Below are 22,924 nucleotides of genomic sequence, written 5' to 3' on the forward strand. Positions count from 1 at the left end.
CGTATCGCTGAAAAAGCAGTCGAGATATTTATTAAAATTCCACATTTCCCTCGCTTCCCCTCCCCTATGCGCGGGAAAATCTTTCGTTCGATCGATGTAATTTTTTTTACCGCTTCACCCACAGAATATGGTTATTACCCTGACACCCGAATATTCGATTAGCGTGACAACAAATCTTCCATTAAATATTGTGAAAGACCAACGCGAAATATTAATGCAATTTGGTACATTTAATCAACACGGCTTATTAATTAGGCTATTTTCTGCAGCCAATTGAACGAGCTTCGAGTGACCTAAAATTCGATTGACTCGACCTGAACTTTTTCTGGGTTTAATCTAACACAGTGGACCAAAAGATTTCGTCAAAGGAACCAAATTTGTTTTCCGCGTGTGCCTACTCCCGAGCTTATCACCGTTATCGATAACGTGACTTCGGGACAATCAAACTCGAGGAGGCCCGAAATAAGTACACGCGCTACCGTTTGGCAATTGGGTATGACCTCTCCATTGTAATCCATAGTTCGGTACAAAGTTCGATCTCCTGTTGGGAACTAGATAGAGGGACCCACCTGACGCCTCGAGTCGTTCTTATCACGAGACTGGACCAGCGACATCTCGAGTCGGTTATTTGGGACGTTTCGGGCCCGAAGCGCGGTTAGTCGGGTTAGTTAGCCGTGGGTAGGAAAGAAAGAGCAAGGGGGAGGACCAGGAGGAGGGAGTGAAAGAGGCCGGATGACACGGTCACCGAAAATGACAGGTACACGGATTTCGGAGCCGAGGACTTGGCCTGATATCGCGACCGCATCTGACACATCCCTGGTCGCCGGTCAGTCCCGACCTCGCCTCTCCTCTCCTGTCTGCCTGCCAATACGCCTCCCTGTCAACACACGCTGCATTCAATTAACGAGGGCCCGGTGCCAAGCCCAAGTAATGACGCGGAAATCTGGCCTATCCTTTGACTTAGACGCCCCCAAAGCGAGGAAGAACGAGGGACAGTCCTATCTCGAGATCCTGGTGGCTGGAAATTTAAACAGGGCCCGAATGAACGTGGAAATGTACTCCCCGTGAATATATTTAGAAACGACAATGTGAGTCCTGGTAGAAAGATGAATCAGTACCTAGAAGGCCAAATGACGCAGAGGAGTGGATAATCCTTGATGCGTCCTTTGACTGGACCAACATGTGGGATCCTGGACAACACTCTCTATGACAATTCCATATTTCATTAAGTTTCAGGAATTAATTGCAAATTTATTCTAATCGTTATCAATGTAACCGTAGGAATAAAAATGTCTGCTTTGTCTTTAAATCTCCTTTCTTAATTTTTTTTCTTTTTTTTTTTCTTTTTCATATGTGGTTTGTCGTTTCAACGGTTGGAGACCATCCGGTATGGAGATTTGGGAATTACGGGCAGAGCGGTTCGCACGGTCGTTGGTGTCGACGGACGCGATTATCGATTCCATCTCGTTGTTCACGAGATACTCCGTACATGGAGAGGCCGGCAGGTCCTGGGTCTATGTGTCCAAAAGAATCGCCTTCCGGCTCACCGCTCACCTGGGAGACCTGAGGATTGGAACCACGAGACATCGGGCTAGATAAGACTGTAATCGTCCTCTTGACTTCTCTCATTTTCGAGACGATACGCCTCTGGCTTCGTTTCGCTCGCCTCCTCACTCGGAATATAAAGAAGAGAAATTCTCAATACAATTATTTTTCAGGTTACCAAGTCACTCGATTCCGTGTATCGATGTCACGCGTTATGCAGGATTTAATGGTAAGAAATTTCTGAATTCATTAATATGGTTTTATTTTTTTATTTTTTTTCAGTGGAATTTTTAAGCCTCCGGTCGCTTTCCCGCAGAAGAGCGCGCTGCCCTAAAGAGAGAGCGTAGATGTGCCAACGATACGGAAGTATGTACACGACTCTCACGATAATACCTCGACACGCGTGTCCATGTTCGACACGAGTCACGGTACACCTGGAGGACGCAAGTACCGATGAAAAGCGAGAGGAAGAAGGAGGGTGCACGGCAATCCACTCTAAGGTGCGCCATCGCCGCATCGGAGACTATCTGTCCTACTGCGAGCAGATAGTCCTATCTTTCGGCAAACATTCCACTCTCGGAAGTCTTATCGGCGGATTTAAAAGGCTTAGTAGTTCGGTTTACATGAAATTAAAGTCGCTCCACAATTCGAGCTTGGCCGGACGAGATCCGATATTAAAGTCCACGATATGGACTCGAGCATACCCGGAATTGTTTCGTTAAATCATCGTTAACGGCGAATTCAACTAATGATTATCGACGCCGTTATCGAGGGAAACATGCCCTAAATGATGTTCTCTTATTCATGCGCAATGAGGGGAACATGCCCTAAATGATGTTCTCTTATACATGTGCGGTTTGACTCTGTTAATGAGACTCAGAAATTCCGCGCTTTCTGCCAAGTGGACGCGGTTGACAGTCGTCAAATGATAGTGAATGAATGAAATGGCAGTCGTCGACTGGCAGTTATCAACCTGCAAACTGCAGAATTGCGAGGAGTTTCGCTTGCAAAACTAAACAGGGGGTGGTACCAGCCACCTCGTGGCTCGACGCTTCCAGTCATTAACACTTCATATCCCGCGCGACGTGCCGGTAACGAGCCTGTCATAATTACCGTGCTAACTTTATTACTACAGATACATGCTCGGATGCCATACTCGCATGCGTCATCCCCCGAATCGAGTCTACGCGACCGAGGGTGCAATGCCATGTACGAATAGGGTTGCAAGAAGGCCAGGAATATTCTGCACTTCCACCCCCACAGAAAACCTCATATTCCTCCTTCTACCCTCATTTTCCAGTTTATCATCCTCCCAAGAGTGCGAAGAAATAATTAAAAATTCCTTTTTCACAGCACTCGCTAATAGAACCGTCCCATATCGTGCCGACCAACTCCTAAAAAGTGCAGCAGCGAATGCCCTATGACCAATCCTCGCTTCTAGAATTTCTCCCCAGGAAGAAATTTCATCTTAAGGTTGTTACCTATTTTTTTATCATATAATTCCCGTCCATTAATCACACCTGTCGCCTACCAGAATCGTTTCACCCGAGAATTCATGAAACGCGGAACGGATTATTAGCTCACCAATGTTCGAGGACGGCGACGCAACTAGGTAGATCTTGGTAGATCCCCGACATTCGTCGGTCAAATGCGAAGGGCCAATTAGATTTGTTCAATATTTACGCCGATAAAATCTACCCAGGGGATGAATATTGTGAGTCAGGTAGAATGAAACGGCAGAATGCCCCCTGCGAAGTCATCGAACACCGGCCTGCGTTTCCGTGTACTGCTCAGGTCTGGTTACCTTCTTAACGTGGCTTTTTCTTTCCCTCAAAAAGTATCCGAAAGGACTTCCTCGCGTTGGAGTATTTAAGGGGCGGCGACGCCCTCGTGGAGAAATATTTTATCGCCATTACTTAAAGGGCTCCCTCTGTTTCGGGCTTATGGACGACGACCCACTCTTCGGTGCTCGAGGACGTTCAAAGACCCTGTCGACACGATAAGTAACGATCAACGTAAAAGGACTCATGTAACTCGACGGGCTACGCAATGGCTTGCCTTAATTTAGGGGAATTTTTCGAGATCTTGGCAGGGCGGCAAAATTTGAATCCATCAAGGCGTCGATGAACAAATCAGCAATATCTGGAAAAGTAATACTTCTTTAACCGGTTATTTCCCTTGGCTTTGCTTATTTACCTCCCTACACATAAATGGATATTTATCGACGATTCACAATTATTTAATTTATATTTTATTTTAATTGCGAGCACATCAGCTGTGTGTCTGGAGAGGGAATATTCTTTTATCGGTTATTTATCTACCTACCACGTATATGAGTATGTATCGGCGGTTCACGGGGAATTATTTTATTTTTATGAATTTTAAATACTGTTCCCGGAATTTCTACCGCTCATGGAGATTGAACGTCGCCCGGCGATTCCCGCCTGCGTGAAAAAGGAGCACGACCGATTTGTCGGTGTAAGCTCGTGTAAGTCCGGCACACATGCTCGCGTATTTGCGAATGTATTCGATTACGCTCGCGTTGATTCTCGCGGAGGAGGCCGCAAGGGCCATGCAGTTAGAGCAGCAATCGAGCGGCTCTCGTACGAAATGATCGATGACTCCATTGTGCCGAGTTTCCCATATCCCGGCGCACGGCCGACATCGGCCGGCGTACAAAAAGCCGGCGCCATTTCCAAAATGGGAAGAATTACGGAAAATGGGAAAATCCAGGGTGGAAGATCGATCGCGTGCCATTCGTGACTGCGAGATTCGACGTACCTCCCTCCACGTTTCGGACCGCTGCAGAGCTGCGGTATCAGACATCGCCAGAATCCCGATTCTTTCCGCACCTATTCACAATAAAAGAATTTTTTTATTATCCTCTTTTCAAGCGAAACTTCTTACACCACGGTACTAAATTTCCATATTTAAGAAAAAAGAATCTATTCCGTAAATTGAAACGCGAACTTTCGTGCATCGATATTACCAAAATTATATTATCAACATTTTCGTTGGTGTCACCAAATCGTTGATAAAAATCATCGGACATTTTTTTTCTCGAGTCCGAAATGTTCACTTTGAAATCCCGAAGAAATTGCATTTTTCTTTTTTTTTTTTCTTTTTCTTTTTTTTTTCGTGGAAGAAGTAGGAGACTAAATATTCTTGCAAGGATGACAGAGACGCCGAGGAGAGGGACCTCGACTGGTCTACGAGAGACAATTCTAGGCAGCCGATGTGCACAATATACAAGGTATACAATGCACAAGGTGAATTTCAGAGTGAGGCGGGGTCCGACAGGAGCCCTCGCCTGAGGTCTCTCTCGAGGGAGCAGAGTTCCTCCCAAATTCCGCCCATCTTCTGACTCTTTATCCCCGGCTTCCCCGCCAAGATAGACGTGTTCATTGTCATCGAGACGAGGTGCATCCTCAATGGATCTTTATGCACAGGCCCTGGCAAAGATGCGCTCAATGGATCTCCTCCAGCCCAACGCAGGACCTCCCCGTCGAGTGTTGTGACTCGGTCTTTGACTGACAAGGTGTCCGGCATTGAGGAAACGTTTAAGACGTGACATTCGGAAGATCCACCGCAACAATTCCAGAGATTCAAAGACACAGGTTGACTTAGCCGGAAGTCAACGATCGGACACAATGCGCCTCCTACAAGAGGAACCGAAATTGTCCGAGGGTCCCATGGTGCACCTTGCCGAGGACTTCCCACGCCCTCAAAAATATATGGAATGTATTAAAAATCTGGGATAACAATACACATGATACTTTGTATAACAGAAGCATGGGTTACGACGTCTCTTTGCGCAGGCGCGGAAGACGAGTACGGGCACTCTTACGTCCTGGGACGTTTTAAAAATCATATTTCAGCCGGAATAATTGGAGGATAAAAAAGGTCGTAACTGGAGCCACGTTTGCGAACTCGTAGACTGGACATTTTTACCTCCTCTGAACTCCTCGAAAACCAGAGGTCTCGGTGGGCCTCGGACAAAAGGTGCAGTCTTAGCTGGACGTGACGTTTGTGGCTCGGCATGACAGTGCAGGTGCCTCATCCCACGTCAAAACCCAGCGTGGCGCCAAACAGGATAGGTACCCAAAGATCAACTGGTCCGTAATTGTTTAAGAGGATTAGCCCGGGGAGTTTACACGCCGTTGGAAAGGACCGCCTCATATTTATCCGACATTAGACGGCTAAACTCGAATTAACCGGGATAAGCTCGGAAGTCCCATTAAAAGTCAGGATGTTTACTCGTTAAATCACGCGGATCGGTTGGCACGGCTCCCAAATTGGAGATCAGTGTCAGGATGACCGGAAAGACCCGGACCACACAGCCCGCGAAAAATAATTAAATATAAAGAAATCTATAAAATTAATTCCACGCAGCCCCTTGCCGATGATTCGATGCTCTCGAAATTACCGGAATAATTTAACTACGTCGCTGTATTAATTGCTGGCAAATTATTTTTTCTGCGGACCAGGTAACACCGTCCACAGCCTGTTTATAGGACGATTAATGATGCCGGGTACCTAATTACCGCAAAACCGCGAATCGGCAGTAATTCTTGGGAGCAAATTGACGAGAATTCAGCCGTCGGAGCGAAATCTCGTAAGCTTGTCCAAGGACATCTAATTAGTTCGTCAAACCCTTGCGGACAACCTCTCCCGTTCGTCCTGGGTCGTCCTTCGGAAGGAGCTCCCAGGAAGTGACACCCACCGATCAATTTTGCGGAATTAACGAGTGACGGTTAACGAACGGCAAGTAGCTCCGACCAATTAATCCGGCGAAGGGGCTCCCGTGACATCTCCGGTGTTATTGATTTCTAAATATCTACTTAATGAAATGATTAATGACTTTATTGTCTCCGGCCGAGTGGAACTTGTGGCTCGGCCGTCGCGTTGGTCGTGCGGAAGCGTTGTTTAACGTCATCGTCGCGTAACAATGAAAAATGGTACCGAAGAAATATTTCGTCCATTAAAGGAGTAATTAATTGACTCAAGTAAACCGGAATAAATTGGATGCAACTGGTATTCGCGAACCATGGGGATTTATTTGAGTGAAATAATTATTCTTGAAATTAATGAATTCTTGAAATTCTTCGGCATCGTTCAAAGGAATTGGTTTCTTTTTTCTTTTTCTTTTTCTTTTTCTTTTTCTTTCTTTTTAGGGTGGAGGGATACGAGGCTGCGGAAAATGAATTTCGGGGAGCAGTTAGGACGACCCTGACCCAGTGGTACCGAGGCTGGGAATGGTTGGCGAAATAAGAGGATCTCGAGATGGGGATTTCAGGACTATCAAGGACCCTCGATCGAGATCAACGAGATCTCGATCCATGAGCCAGGTCGGCCTCATGTCGCGGGTGGCCGCAGGTGGCGCCTTCCACGTAATCTCTCTGGCTCAAATGCTGATACAGTCTGCGCTCGAAAACTCTCACGGTGGAATGTGTCATCCTGTCACTGAACTCGGGTCCTGTCAAGCGTCCTTAACACGGTACAAGACCAGAACGTCTGCCACGGATCCGCGGGGGACGCGTCTCTTCTCCACGTCGAGGCTCTCCGATCTTCCGACATCCTCATTGTTTATAATCTTAATTCGTTATCCGAGGCATCATCCGTTGAGCTTAAAATCGATATCACGGGGGTTTAACTCCATACCTCGAGCGGTAGATAATATGTAAATAAAGTCGGTGATGTATGCGGAGCCCGGCGAGAAGCGTTGTATCGCGGAATCGGGCTCTGGCACTCGGCATATCAGGTGATGAATTTCTCAGCCGGGAAGTCGTTGCCTCGGGAGACTTTTTTCTTCCGCACGCACCCCCCGGAATGCGTGTCAATGTGCTCGCGAGCGGAGGGGCGGAAGGAAAATTGGGTGATATTTTATTCATAAATTGTGTACCGGTCTCGACACCCCCTCAAGTCCGACTACGCGCAGACCCGAAGTACTTGCAGCGCCGATTTCAAGGGTCAAGCGATAAGACCGGGCCCTGAAATTCGTTTACAGTTTACAATAAATAAACGCGATAAACCTACCTTTCCTATATTTCAATTACCAACCAAAAACCTCAATTAAACGACTCGGAACGCGCCACCTGAAAATAATTCAATCCTTGACGAAATATTATTCTTACCTTCAACTCTAATACTAATTAACCCCTAACGCTCCGACTTTTAATTTTGAATATCGACCATCAACTCCAACTTATTCTCATCATACTTCGACTTGCAAGTCGGTCGGATCGGTGGTGCTTGAGAGGCAGACACTTGGAGCGTTAAGGGTTAATACGAACAATACGAATTAAATTTTATCTCGGGGCAAAAAATAAAAGAGATAAAAATATCCGCCACTATGACCTCGATCTGAAAAGTTACCCTTCCGTGGCAGTTACAGACCCCGTTTCCAGTATGGAAGTCTAGAATGACAGGTCCCGAGGCCAACATTTCACCTCTGCAGTTACAGTTTACAGTCCAGGAATTTGTTAAGAAGACCTCACCGCGCATAATTACATACGGGTCCAGCTTCGAGCATCAGGCTTCCGGTCGTTTCCTCGGAGGTAGGTCGTACGAAGGTGGCACCGATATTACGGGTATACGATAAGTGTCAACTGCAGGACGGCAGATAAAAGGAGGGAAAATAAAATCCGTAGCGATCCATCATACGGCCGGGTGCGCGGCCCTGGAGGGGCGCCCGATTGGTCGGATCCGCCCAGGGCGGGTCACGTGACGGTCGAAGCCGCGCCTCCGCCACTTCTGCGCGGCCGGGCGACTCCGCGGCGCCTCCTGCCGACTCCTGGAGAACCACGGCTCGGCCTCACCTGCCCGCGGCCGGCCTGCGACTCGAGGCCGCAGTCCGTCCGCGCCGCCCGAGGAGAGACCGCGCCTCGCGACCCGGCTACCGACTGCGCCCGGTGCAAAGGTCGCACCGCGCGACGGGTCGACGGCGACCGACTCCCAGCGGGCCAGACGGTCGCCGCACTCCCAGCAGGTCGGAGCTCGAGAGTGGAACGACCCGAGACCGGAACCAGGTCTATACCGGGTAAAGGGGAACGAATCGGTAGCTGAGGTGAAGAGGGCTCTTCCCCAGGCCGGAACCTCGGATCGGCCTTGGTCGTGGAAGCCCCAGCAGTGGACCACTCGAAATGACCGCGTTCCGGGGGAAGGAGACGAGTTACCCCGGATAAGCGCGTCGGGAGACAGTGGATTTCATGGTTCGCAGTATAGTTGGTGCAGAGGGAAGGTGCGGGAACGTGGACGGAGTCGGTCGCGTGGGTGGGAGGTAAGATGAGGGCGTAGCGCGCCGGCTGCCCTATCGATGACCATCCCCAGCAAGGATGATGACGATGGACATGGGCATGTACGGGACCTACGGCAAGCCTGACTCGTACACGGCGTACGGATTCGCGGGCCAGGGCGCCGCTCAGGGACACGCGCCGGTGGCGCCATCCCCGGAGCTGGCCTCGGTGCCCTATTATCCTCAGTCCGCGGTGGCGCCCTACACGTCGACGGCCTCGTCCCCTGCGGCTCCCGAGAGCTTCCTGGCCTCCGGGGAGGCCGGGAACTCCGTCACCCCGCCGCAGACCTTCTACTCCCCGTCCGGAGCTATTCTTCACGAGGACGGCACCGCCATCATCTCCTCGGAGAATGGACTCAGCTACACCAACCTCGACTATGCGAATTACCCCTCCGCGCACCACCCGGAGGCCTCGGGGCACCAGGGGTATCACCTGCAGCAGGGCTCCTTCAGGGAGGAACCTCCCGGCCTGCACCAGCCGGTTCAGCTCCAGGTCCAGGCCCATGCTCACCAGGAACACCCCGACCAGCTGCACCATCACCAGCAATCTAGTCACCAGGCCGACTACCAGATAGCCGGCTATCTGCACCCGCTATCCGAGGACCCGCTGCTCTATGGACCCGCAACCGTCAGGCAACCCGAGTACTCCCAGCATCCTGGGACGCATTACAAGGAGGAGGGCTCCGATCAGTCGCCCTATCACGCCATCCAGCAGGGGCCTCACGCGCTGCACCCCCATCCCCATGCTCGCGCCCACTCCCATCAGCAACACGCTCATCCGAGACATACCCAGCAGCATCAGGCGCAGGTGCCCACCTACAAGTGGATGCAAGTCAAGAGGAACGTGCCCAAACCTGTTGGTAGGTATCTCCCGAAGGAGGCCACGCGTGCTTCTCGTTTTGGCTCCGTGGGTACCGTGAAATCGGATCAGGATTCGTTCTGCCGATTGGACGGTAATCGGGGCCTCTAATTGGGACCCATTCTTCTAGAACGAGCATGTCTTATTCTATAGCGAATGCTACGACCTTATTTACATGAATACTGCTAAATAATTTCGAGTCTCGATCCAAGTCGCTCCTGAGGGGAACTTGGAGAACGCTTGGTATTTACGGAGCCGATAGAGCGTGATACCAAGTGAAGGGGGTCTTTTAGTAGCGATATTTGTCGTTTAACGGAAAATATACGAACGGGTAGGGAGATGCTTGCAGGATAGAGACACGCTCGATTGAGGCCTGTGAACTTGGCGACTTCCTCCTGCTTTTCAAAATGGCGGGCCTTGTTCAGTTTTACCGAGAGTCTCGAGGTTTTAAACCGACCACTTCGACCTCACGGCCAGGTAGCTCGGTGCTCGACTCCGAGAGGTAGATTAATCTCCATCGATTGACGTTTTAGAAGTCCGTATCCATGATGACTCGATTAAGAGTGGCAGTCGAGTAAAACGTTGTCCGCCTGCCAGGGTTCCACCGATCTCGGAATGTCTGCCGCGATAAAAACCAGAACCCGGCCCTGACAGGACACGACTACTCAATTATTTTAAGGCGTACACTTATCTATTGTCCTCGCGGGAGAGCCTACACGCGTTGAAGTTTCGGCACCGAAACAGGTTGACCGAAAATTGAAAAATGATCCCGAGGCCGGAGGAACGGTCGAACGTTTGCTTTCTCTTGGGGGCGGTTCCACCTCCTTCTTCTAAAGGGTGGTAAATTAAATTAAAACCCTTCTCTTCTGACTCCTTGGAAGGGTTGGAAATTATTCCCGGTCGCCGTTCGCTTCGTTAATGGATTTAGTAACGTTTAGAAATCGTCCTCCCTCATCGAGATATAGAAGAAGCAGGAAAATTTCGAAAACCATTTAGCCGTCTCTCGAAGCTCGATGCCCCGCGACAACCTGGATAAGGACATGGCAGATAACTCTCTTATATGGCCGATACGGAAGATACCGACGTTTACACGGAAGCTGCTCCTTTGCGGCTATAAATCAAACGTGACAACTGCTGGGTGGATCTCTATCTGCCGAATGCAAACGGTCTCGAGCAAGAGCCACACTATACACGAGTCCTTGCAGCGAATTCAATCGGCTAAAAGGATCAAGCAGGAGCCGCTTCCGGACCCGCGTCCACTTCTTATCATCCTCTGAACTCTATCATCCTCGGGAATGGAACAGATTTTCCAGGATTTTTCATCATCTTTTTAGGGACTATTTTTACTCACCTATCCGTCGCGTGGATTGACGAGTTGTCGATTCTAATGGCGATTAAATCGTGTTCGCTTATCATCCGACAAAAAAAAGTAGCTGCAACTTAATCATTCGCTGCGGTGGGAAAACTGTGCTCGGCGGTGTCGCGAATTTCCGCAATGCGGTGCACCCAGCGTATTACGCATTAAAATGGGTTTTGCAGGATTTTTCTTAATTTCTTTTTTTTTTTCCACGGAAATATATGTACTCAGCTATTTGTCGGGAGTCTTGACAAGCTGTCGGTTCTAATGGCGGTAAGATCGTGTTTGATCGTCGTCCGAAAAAGTAGCCGCAACTTAATTATTCGCCACGGTGGGAAAGCTATGCCCGGCGGTTTCCGCAATGCGGTGTACACGGCGAAAGTATTCCGCCCGGTTATGCTCCGCTAGGCAACCGGTAGAGTACCGCGACTTGTACGACTTATTTTGAGTCGAAAGCTTGTTCCGATTTCCATATCGGATCCGATCGATTTCGCGACATGAGTTACGGATTCGATTTCTGGCTCTCGCGACTCGAAGGGTCGACCGGCGACAAGAGTCCTTCGTAGGTGATAAAGACCCTTGGGTGATAAGGACCGACAGTTGATAACGCCAGAAATTTCCCGCGAATTATTTCATGACATAATCGACATCGATCGGGTCGACTCGATCTCTTAGTTAGGAATTATCGAACGGTTATTTATAATGTATCGCGAATATGGCTGCAATTTCACGGGATCGACGATAGAGCTCGACCTGGCTCGACCGAACAAAAAAGAAAAAAAAAACATCGGTAGAGTCTCGCGCCAAATGCATTGCGGAGGGTTTTGGGAACTTTTCGATAGCCAGGTTTTGCATCGGTATCCTCTTTTTCTTCTCCGCTTTTGTGGGGACGAATTTCCCGAAACGAACTCGTGGGAGTTATCTGCCGGCCGTACGACTCGACACGGAATTGCACTATGTATATCGAAATATGAGACTGTCGAAGGGCTGGGGTACTTTTTTCTCTGGCGGGACCAGAGCTGACAACCCGCCGGCGCCAGTCCGTCGAATCTCTCGCGAGAAACGTACAGGTAAACGCGTTAAATCGATTAAAACGTTAGACCGCTCGGTCGGCTCCCGCTTATCTTGACAATGCTCCTCAAAACCGACGAGCTTACTCCGCGGACAACTCGGACGATAACGCCTCAGATTTACGTCCCTTAGAAAATTAGTCCCGTTCCCTTTCCACGGGAATAAAGAGCTGCGTCACGAGAACCGATAGCTTGGAGTAATGGTCTCTCGAGAAAAGTTTTACAACGTAATCGAGACCTCCAGCCAGATCCGCTAATTATGCGCAAAGTGACGTGTCTATATAATCGAGGGATAAAGACCCAGGAAATTATTTTGGGAGCCCCAAGCAATGAGTTTCAAATTTCGAGGAAAATTTGTATACGGATTTGTCGGTTTCGAGAAAAATTGTACAACTTTAATCGAGACCGCCGGGCGGATCGGCGAATTACGCGCAAAGTGACCTTAACCAATCGACACGTGTATAATGACGTCGTAAAGACCCAGGAAATTATTTTCGGTATCACGAGGGATGAATTTGAAATACCGTGTGGTTATAAATCGGAGGGAAATATATATACGGATTTATCGGCCGAGTCGAAGGAGAGACAATATGCCGTCTTAACGTCCCTTCGCGGTGTCAACGGAGCTTAATTTACTTAATAGCCCGGTACTTGGCGCTAAAGCTCGAAGCAGGAGCTTAGTCGCTCGGTCGAGCTTGTCGGGATTACGCGCGTTTCGCTTAATAGCTCATTATAAACGAATTAATAACGCAAACGCGTTTCCAGAGGGTGAGACCGCGACAGTCATTGCAGCCGAACATGCAAACCGGGCCCGACCCGGGGCGGCCACCCTCGATCACCGAATCACCCCCCATGACCCCCGCGATTTCAATTTCCGACCCTTAACTCCCACCTTTAGCAGATTTTACGGAAATTCGGCTCTTCCTGCGGCTCTTTACCCTACTTGAATCCATATAACCTAAAAATCCGGAACGGAACGACTTCATAAATTCAAGTAATCGTTATCAAGGAAAAATCACAAATACTCCTCAAAATTGTCTCCACACTTTTAAGTGGTTTCAGACAATAGCCCCAGTCTGTGGACACCGCTTTTAAAATCCTTAGAACAATTATTATTTGTCACGTGGAATGTAGATAACGGGGCACGGTACAAAACTCGGATATGTTTTTTCATTGCACGTTGGAAACCCTTCGAGAGACCTACTCGTGTGCCCTAGCGAATCAAGTGGCGAAGCGCAGGATTATCGACCGGGCGTTATCCGAGCACTCGTTAACAATCGTTTCATTTCGCACCCCGTAAATCAGCGGTGCACTTTTTACGAGCGCTTCGCTCTTCCCGGGTTCCCGAATCCTCGGGTGTTAGAATTTAGATCCGAACGATTGCCGGCCGCGAGCTCACGGAATGTTTCACTTAGAAACGTCGGATGTGTAACGGTGGGCTTCTGGCTGCAGAGGATAATTCCGGGTTTTTCCGTCTATACCACGCATATGCATATGCATTATCACATAGCGTAAACGTTAATCAACATTTCTAACGTCTTTCTCATACTGGACCTCCATATTGGAACTCACGGAATGTTTCACTCAGAGACGTCGGATGTAATGGTAGACCTCAAAAAATAATTCCTGAATTTTCCTTCAGTGGCATATATAAGCATGTACGTTATGAGATAGCGTAAAAAGTCTGTGAATATTCACTCAGAGACGTCGGACGTAATGGTAGATTTCTAGCCTCAAAAAATAATTCCTGAATTTTCCTTCGGTGTCATACGCAGGCACTATAAAATAGCGTAAAAAATCTCGTAATATTTCTAACGTCTTTCTCGTGTTGGATCTCCGTCTTCGGATTTATGGAGGATTAATAGAATTAGTGGCCGCTCAGCTGCCGTACTTGGTCGGATAAGTGGCGCAACCGCCAGGGTGGAGAGAACTGGATGGGCGGAGCACGAATAGGGTTTGGCGAGGGTCTCATTGGACGGATCTCACAAAAGGTTCTCCCCCGAATCCTGGCCGGATCCTGGCCGGGTCCAGAAAGGACTCAGGGCGTTGCAGGGGGTGCAGGGCTCCGTCCACCCTTCATGGACGCTTAGCGTCGCGCCGCTGTCAGCCGGACGACCCGATCTATCATACCGGACTTGATTTCTTCTTCCTGCGATACGCAACTGCGAGATTGGCAATTCGGTAGAAACCGAATAAAAGCCCGGTTCCTGCTGGGCAGGACACTCGACCTCCCTTTATGTCTTCCTTTTCACGAAACGACCCTATTCATATCTATCCTTATTAAAAAAAAAAAAGGAAAGAAAAATGAAAAAGAACATTTTTCTAAGTAATTCTGAAATCAAGAAAAAATTATTATACGATTATAGGCACTTTGTTGGCATTTTTATTTCTCTCTTGGAGAACGAATGGGAGAGAAAGTTGCTTCAGGTTAGGTTGTTGGGGTTTCTTTTTTCGTGGGGAATTGAATTATGAAATGGACGATGGTGGTAGGAGGGAAGTTTGAGGTTAGGTAAGAACATCTTTTTTGGAGAACGCGATTTTGGGAACGCAGCGTATAGCCGGGAGTCGGGTTTGAGGTTATAAGTCGCATTCAACGTGGGCAATTGAGTGGTTTTACGACACCGTGTAATCGTAGGTAGAACGAATGTTCGTCAACCTGCGCCCATGTTTGCGCTACTTCAACGGTTTTACGGCATGTTTCGGATTATTTGCGAACAGAGCGAGCAAAGCACCCTATTATGCGCCACGTTTAAGCGTTCCGTTTTGTATCGCCGTGGTTTTGCAAGGCTTTTACGACATCGCGTCACGGGCAGAATGAAAGTTCTTGACCTTTTGAAACACCCTCGAGCTCGCGAGAGGTGAATTATAGGAGAAAGAGAGAGAGGAGGAATGCAGAAAAATGTAGAAGGAAAGGGTTGAATTAATTCCGGAGGAAAGGCTTTTGGCCTGGATGGACGATTCTCGCCAGAGGAAAAACCGACTCGCGAAAGGTTACCCTTCTTTCCTGAAGCCTATCGCCTTTTAAGCATATTTAAATTATGCATATCGTTATCGACGCCCTGGCCGAATCAGGGGCGGCGCCACGGAAGAGAGCTTGGCTTTGATAAACCGCTATCGTGTCGAACGTTTGCGCTTCGTCTCGTCGAGGAAATGGCGAGACTCGAGAAGAGATCAATAGTAACCGTGGGATCGAACTTGGCGATGCACTCGGCACTTCGCAAATCCCGCAAAATAATAAACACGTAAAAAGTAACCCAACAACAGGAACGTGAGAAAACATATCCAACCCTCGTCCTGCATCGCGCGGTAGAAAAATTCACGGATACCAAATTTTGCATTAACAATTGAAGTGTTACGATAGGATCATTCTGTGCATATCAACGTCAAAATATTATCATAAAATTTATTATTCAAGCTGGAGGCACCGAATCGTTGAAAACTCCAGCACGTGATTATGGAGGCCCTAAGGAAGAACGCGGTGCTCGTGAAATTTCAATTGTAATACAAAAAATTGTTTATTTCTCCCAGACTAGACCTAAGAGTACATTTTTCTTTTTTTATGAATTTTCATGAGCACCACGTTCTTCCTTAGGGACTTCACAATCACGTGATGAAGTTTCAAATGATGCCCCGAGTTTGGAGAAAAGTTTTATAAATATTTTTACATTTCATATGTACATATATATTTCATAATCATATCAGCTTAAATGACGGGATCACGAAATACTCAGTTAAGGCAACATCGGCCAGCCCCGAAACTCACAGGTCGCAAGACCGTGCAGATCCCGTATCGCCCACACCCCGAAAACACTTCCCACCCGAAATCAATAACACCCCTAAAAGTATGAGAACACGGGGAACAATTTTCCTCGTCCGCAATTTTTTTTTTTTTTTTTTTTTTTCAAGTAATTGTACCGATTACGGGGGGCGACAAGTGTCTTCCCAGAAGTGGCCGAAAACTCGGGAAAAGGAAAAAGGAGGCCTCGGACGCGCCACCGTCAGCCGGCCCTGAACTTGGCGGGCACTCGACGCTCCTGGGCAACCCCCAGGCAACCCGCGGGCAACCGGCGGACCGTCGACGGGCAACCCGGCGGCAACCGGCCGGGCCGGGTTGTCGGCGCGGTGGACGCGTGAGCGAGCGGCCGATATCTTGCGAGGGGATCAGAGGATCGCTCGCGTGTTTCCACCTTGGCACCCGCCGGACCCGAGAGCCTTAGAGCCCTGCGAGCCCTGGGAACCCTGGGAGCCCTTAGAGGCGGCGAACCCTTGCGAGCGAGCTTTCCCTCTACGAGAGGGCACCCTCGTAGAAGGAACCTGGTCCTGTGCACGTGTTTCGATCATTTTCATTTTCACCTCGAGCTTCGCTTCCACGGTATCCCGGATCGATGCCCGATCATCGAAATATCGTATAAATCGCGCATTCCAGGAACTTGCGAATTGCGAAATTCAGTAATCTTAAGAGGAGGTGAAAGCATCTGCCGGATCAATCGTTCATGAAACATTTTCCCGTAATGGATGTACCGAATCGTTTCACAGTTCACAACGTGAATATGAAGGCATTAAGGAAGGTCCCGATGCCCACAAAGTTTCATTGTTTTTTTTTTCTACAAAAAATGGTAAAAATGCCTGTAGACAAATTTTGAAAAATGGAAATCTCATGGGGGTCAGGAACTTCCTTATAGCCTCCACGTTCACATTGTCAAGTTTCAAACGATTCGGTACACCCAGTTCGGAGATAAGTCTCATAAACGAGACCTCTTTGACGTCACTTTCACATCCCCTTAAAATCGCGAATTTCGGGAATTTAAAAATCGGAAATGTCAAGAATTACCGGGGATCCAGTCTAACGGTGTAGGAAAGAAAGTTTCTTCGCGGCATTAAGAAGCATCCTTACGTAAAGAGAGGATCATTTCGTAGATTCATCCCGCGCGATAGATCAGGGTAACGAAGTCGTACCACCTGATTATCCCTATCAGTCCGGTAGCTCTTCACGATTTGCGTTCAAAACTGCACGGCTGGAGGTACTTCCGATAACGTTAACGCCCCGCGAGTGGGAGACCATCGTTTACAGAACGTTCAGATTAGATTTTAACGACCGCGGGATGTGAAGTCGGAGTAATTGGTGCACGGTTAAAAAAGGACATGTCCGATTTCCACCCGGAGAAACTCACCCACTCGCGTTTCAGGTTCTCTCCACGTCCGAGCACCCGATTGCGCACGCGCGAGCGTGCGCCCGGCACGCACCCCGAGTTACGAACGATATGGACGTGACACTTCCTTTCCATAGTTCACCATGACTCAGGATATTAGCGACTATAATGCCGAAATTAGAATACTCGACAAGAGTGACCAGAATGGATCAGGGGAGGTCGACGCGTCCCGAGCTTTTCTCATTTTCCCGACACCCAGACCTCGAATTCCTACAAAATCCCTCTCTTCCAATCTAACCCACACTTAAAAAAAAAAAGGGAACGTAATGAAAAGTTAAATCGCGATACGAACAAAACTTCATGTCCCTCTTAATTCATTTTAATTAATTGAAATAAATTATTTCTACATCCGAGTATGGAGGAGAAATGGTCAAATTGAGGAAGTGAGGAGTTTCTGTTTGTTTCTTTTCTTTTTTTTTGCTATTTATTTATTTCTGTTTTCATAGATTATTTGTCGGTTTAAAGATTGGACATTGGGCGACGACGTCCTTGGGCCATTTTCCACCGTCGTAATTGTCGCGACTTTATGGGGTTACTCGAAGTGGCTCTTGTGGGTAATATGGGACCAACTTCAGGGGCAACAGTAGCGGCTTTATGAGCGTCATTAAAAGTGTTGATACTCTCTTCTGGACTCGGTTAATATCGCGGTTAATACCGCGGTTAATACTCGGGTAGTCCTACGCTCGAACGGGCGCAGGCCCCGAGTACGTACCTACTGTAACTACTGTAAATGTAGGCGGGCACTTACGACTACACCGTTAAAGCACGTCCTGGTCGTGCATGCCACTCTCTCTCTCTCTGCCTTCGTTCAAAGGCCCCCGATTAAATCTCACCTGGCTTAATATTATTATTTTACGTAGCCGGCCTCCTGGCCGGCTATCCTGCGGTTCGCTCTAACGTTTCGCGCACCTACGATTATCGAACCGCCCGAAAAGGGCAGGCTCCATTTGAAATTCAGAAACACCCTTTAAACAGACTTCAGTCAAAATGCAAGTCCATAAAGATCAACGAAACATGAAAAATGGCCAATTTCAGGGATCTTTTGGTTCCTCAACGATGAATTTCCCATTAAAAAGAAAAATTAAAAAAACAACAATCAGCTACTTAGAATTTCATCAGATGTCGCAGATCGGGGATAATTTATGCGGCTTAATTATTAAATTCCGAGATTTATACTTTAGACGGAGTTTGTTCAAAATAGACGGAGTTGGTTCATAAAAATCAATGGAAATTGAAAATTGACTAATTTAGGGAATCTCTTTATTCCTCGATATGCATTTTCACGTAGAAGAGCCAGGGACGTGGAATTCTGTTATCGGACCTCGCGGATCTGGGATAACTGACGCGGCATAAATTTTAATAATAATATCAGAGGTGATTCCGTGGATACGCGGTAGAAGAGGGGAGAAATAGAAAATAGAGAGATTGTCGGGATTGGCAAATTAGATTACGCACGGTACGAGGTATTACGGTTATGTCAGGTTAATGGCGAGACATAGAAACTGCGTAGATCTCTAATTAAGCGTACTTCCACGTGAAATTAATTCCGCAGACATAACCGGTCAATGTTACTACTGGACCTGCATCGTCAACCTGACGGATTTATCTCGCGCTGCTATCTGTACGGTGTCCCCCGCGTTTCTATGCAAAGAGGCCTTTCATCGGAAAAAATCCTTCCTTTCAACTTGTCCACATTTCGCGTGTCTTACTAGCCGCGATCGTTGAAGCGTTAATGAACATGCGATCTCTCGATATAAGTGCGTTCAATGCGAGATCGAAGACGCACGCGGCGTTCTATATATAATCGGTATAACCGATTAACACGCGTCTGCGTATCGCGATTTTCGGATACCGAATTTTATTCAATTATATCTACAATCCTCATTAAAAAAATTCTAAACTTACGGGCAACCTAGTCTATATTTGTAGATTAATTAAAATTATTATAAAGTAAAGTGTTACCGACTTTGAATTTCGATATTTCGATGGAGGGGTGGGTGAAGGGGTGAATTTCTGGTCCCCGGTGGCACGCGGCCATCGCCGAATTTGAAGACCGCCAATCCCGTCGGCACACAGGATCATCTGCTTTATTCGGCGAGGACCCCCTGTTGAAAACGCATTACGCAATTCAAATATTATTCAAAGGCTAAAAGCCAGAAGGCCCCGCAGATGATGTAAGCCAAGGAGAGATGGAAGCGGAGCAGGGAGAACCTCGGGATAATGTTACCTTCCCGTCCCGACGGCCACGAGCACCAACCCCTTGCGATAGGCTCCAGGCTTCCCCAAAAGTGGCATTTCCCTGAAAATGTATTAAAATGTATAACTCTGCATATAAACTCCACCTATAACTGCAGATTTTAATGAAACTTACCAGAAAACAAAGTAGTTCCCGCGAGGATGGAAAAGGACGCTGCTTAAGATTTCCAAGATGGCGACCGCGCGCAAGGGTATAACATAACCGCTCCAGTTGGGGAATTAAATGGCAGCCTGCCCTGAAAACACATAAAAATCGTATCGACCGGCTGTGTTAAAAGGGTATCGAGTTTCGGAATTCGATTATACGCTACGACACCCGGGCTTCCCTCTTGTACAAATATTTGAATCGAGGCGATCTCCGATCCCTTGAGTGAGGTTACGGGTAAAAACTGTAGAGGCAATCAGGGCGTGATTTGAGGGAGGATTAAAATTATATTTGGGATGAAGTAACGTCTCTTTAGCATGTGCGAAATGAAACGATGAGAAAAGTTGAGTAACGCCTCGTAATTAGCTATGTCAACGGCTTCCTTGACAAGACTCGGCACTATCGGTGGCTCACCCCGTGCCCTCCTTCGGCGACCTGCCATTTCCCATTTCTCATTTGTCCCGGCGACATATTATTTCCGACGGTGCTATCACGATTTCTGTCGCGATTCGCCGGACTCCGCCGGTACTTTAGATCTCCCTCGGATATTCGCCCGTGATAACACCATTGTGCTCCGCCGGCCGGCTGTCCTGCCGACTCGTTTCAGACCATCGGGTGGATGCTCGTTAAAGGAATTTCAGAACACCTTCCGTGACGGAAGTCGCGACTCATAAGAAGAGGAAAACTTCCTAGCCCTCGATTGTCAGGATTCTGCGATTTTTTTACCAAGCGAAACGCGGAAAATTGCCGACCCTTACGCGGCAGCGTCAAAAACCTCCACGTAAAGAGCCCTGGCTATCGACTCTGCATTTTCATTTCCTAGAAACGAAACGGATGAATTTCATTCTCCGAAGTAAGGATAGAAATTAATTAGGGATGGGCCAGAAAAGCTGGAAACGTAAAGGCGGACCTCGAGGGAAAGGGTCACTGGAAAAGCAGCAGATCGGTCACTCCGTGCAGAATACGGAACTTAGCGGGCAACCATTAAGCTCACGCTTCTCTGGCCGAATAATAAACTTGGACAAGTTCTATTAAGCGCACGGCCGAGACGGAATGAAAATGTTCCCCGTCCTCGCGACTCATTCATCAATTTATCGGACTAACGGAAGACCCGTAAAGTCTACGATCTCTCGTCTATTTTCCCCACTCCTGCCGCCGCTATCACGGAACTCGCGCCAAATGCACTCGGGAGTTCGCCTTCGAATTTGTTTCTATTTTTTTTTTCTTTTTCTAAATTAACTGAACCATTCATCGATACATTTCCCGCAGCTTAGAGAAGGGATATTTATAACGCCACAATGCAGACATTAAAACTATTTCTGGCATTTATGGATCTATTCGAAAATGGGCTTTCTTATCATTTCACATAGTTTCGCGATATTTAAACCCTCCTTCTTTTTAATAAACGCACAAAGAGGACTCATAAAAAGACGCCTCCCTGTGACATCGCGAGCACTAAGTAACGAGCCACAAGACGGATCATCTGTGTTTCTCCTTTTTCTCCCGTCGCGTTCCCTTCTCGCACCTTTTACCCCGGCTCGAAATGTTTCCAGAAAATTAAGTGAAATAAACGGAGTACGGAGTACCTCGAAATGCTTTCTCCCGTAGTCTCCGGGCCATATCGCGGGTAATGTACGTGCAGGATATACAATTTATGTTACAGTGTACGCGAGAAATCATTGGAATAACGTAAGGAATATTTTCGGAATTTTTGCTTCTTCAAAGAGCAGGGCAAAAGGAAGGCCAACTTATACGTCAAGGCGCGATGCCAAGGCGGTGGCTTGTCACTTGTCGTCCGCCCTCTTCCATTACGCAAATTGACCAGCCCCTGTCTGCAATCTAAATAACCTACTAATTTTCATAATGTACCACGGGAATTTCCTCTCCGCGTCGACGTCGAGGAATTTCCTGTGCTTCTTCGAGTCGCCGAGTAAAATGACAATCCACCGATTTCCCCGGGAAGTCCTCCAACATCAAACTGTCGAACTTCGAACAGCCTTTGGGGGTGCAACCCCATCGCCCCCGCACCCCACGATCCCAGAACTATTTCCTCCGAACTGACCAGCTGTATTGGACATCGGACGGCTGTCACTTAAAGGGTTTAATCTGTACATATTGCCCAGCGCAGCTACACCTTCCGCCAAAATTAGCGGGACGGAGCTATCCGAGCCATTGTCAAGGCGCGTTTAATTGGCACCGTGACTGGCGTCGGTCTTTGGTACAATTCATTCGCTCGAACCCTCTTCGGGGATTGTTACGGGTACACAGTACTTGATTCTTAAATTAGAGTAAACGCGCAGTTCCTCGTCCTTCTTGTTTCCTTTGCGAAGATATGCGTAGATATCTTGACGGAGGTATTTTTGAAAATATGAAATAAATAAAGATTCCCCTGTTTCAGCGCCAAAGACGAATCCGAACGGGGGCGAGTTCGGGAGCGGGTCGATGGGCGGCGCCGGCGTCGGCGTCGGCATCGGGGGCTCGGTGTACGCGTCGTCTTCGACCGCGGGGGCGGTGAGCTGCCTGGCCGGAAGTCCCCTCGCGGGCGTCTCCGGAAGCTTCAACAATACCGGACGCACGAACTTCACGAACAAGCAGCTGACCGAGCTCGAGAAGGAGTTCCACTTCAACAAGTACCTGACGCGGGCGCGGCGCATCGAGATCGCCTCGGCGCTCCAGCTAAACGAGACCCAGGTGAAGATCTGGTTCCAGAACCGACGGATGAAGCAGAAGAAGCGGATGAAAGAGGGCCTGATACCGGCGGATGGATCCGCCTCGACCGTCCCCATCAGCGGGGCTAAGAGCAGCAGCAACTCGCCCACAGGGTCTGGTCTTGAAATGGGAGGACTGGGGTTACCCAATTTCGCCAGCGACAACAGCAGGGAGTCACCGCCTTCCTCGGCCAAGGAATGACGAGACCTGGGACCTGGCTTTGTTCCCCGGGTTTACACTTTCTAGAAGGAATCTTACCGAGAGACGTTCCAAGAAGAGGATCCAGGACCTCTTCTCGGGATACCGAACACTTGCATTTGGACGGTAACGAATAGACAATGGACGGAGACGTGGAAAAATGTCTTGATAAGAATTCCAAGGACTTCGAACTTGGCATAGGAGATGAAGTAAACGGAATACAGGAATGGTGCGATGAAAACCTGCAGGATGAAAAAGCGCCGATTAGATGGGAGAAATAA

The 22,924-nt window shown here is 48.2% G+C and overlaps 1 protein-coding gene across 1 annotated transcript; it reads left to right on the forward strand.

The window, feature by feature from the left end:
* The first annotated feature begins 8,420 nt into the window (after positions 1–8,420).
* On the forward strand, positions 8,421–22,723 carry LOC105697511 (homeotic protein labial). Its single transcript, XM_012420870.2, has 2 exons — positions 8,421–9,699; positions 22,135–22,723. The coding sequence occupies exons 1-2, from the start codon at positions 8,880–8,882 to the stop codon at positions 22,644–22,646; spliced, it is 1,332 nt and encodes a 443-aa protein (XP_012276293.1). The 5' UTR covers positions 8,421–8,879; the 3' UTR covers positions 22,647–22,723.
* The last annotated feature ends 201 nt before the right edge of the window (positions 22,724–22,924 follow it).

This window comes from Orussus abietinus, unplaced genomic scaffold, assembly GCF_000612105.2.
Source record: "Orussus abietinus isolate OABI.00-Male unplaced genomic scaffold, Oabi_2.0 scaffold25, whole genome shotgun sequence".
Lineage (NCBI taxonomy): Eukaryota > Metazoa > Arthropoda > Insecta > Hymenoptera > Orussidae > Orussus > Orussus abietinus.

Bases quoted from the DNA above. Each gene is read 5' to 3' on its own strand.
- LOC105697511 (XM_012420870.2), top strand. From the start codon at position 8,880: ATGATGACGATGGACATGGGCATGTACGGGACCTACGGCAAGCCTGAC. The intron at 9,700-22,134 runs GTAGGTATCTCC...CCCCTGTTTCAG, and splicing joins GAACGTGCCCAAACCTGTTG to CGCCAAAGACGAATCCGAAC.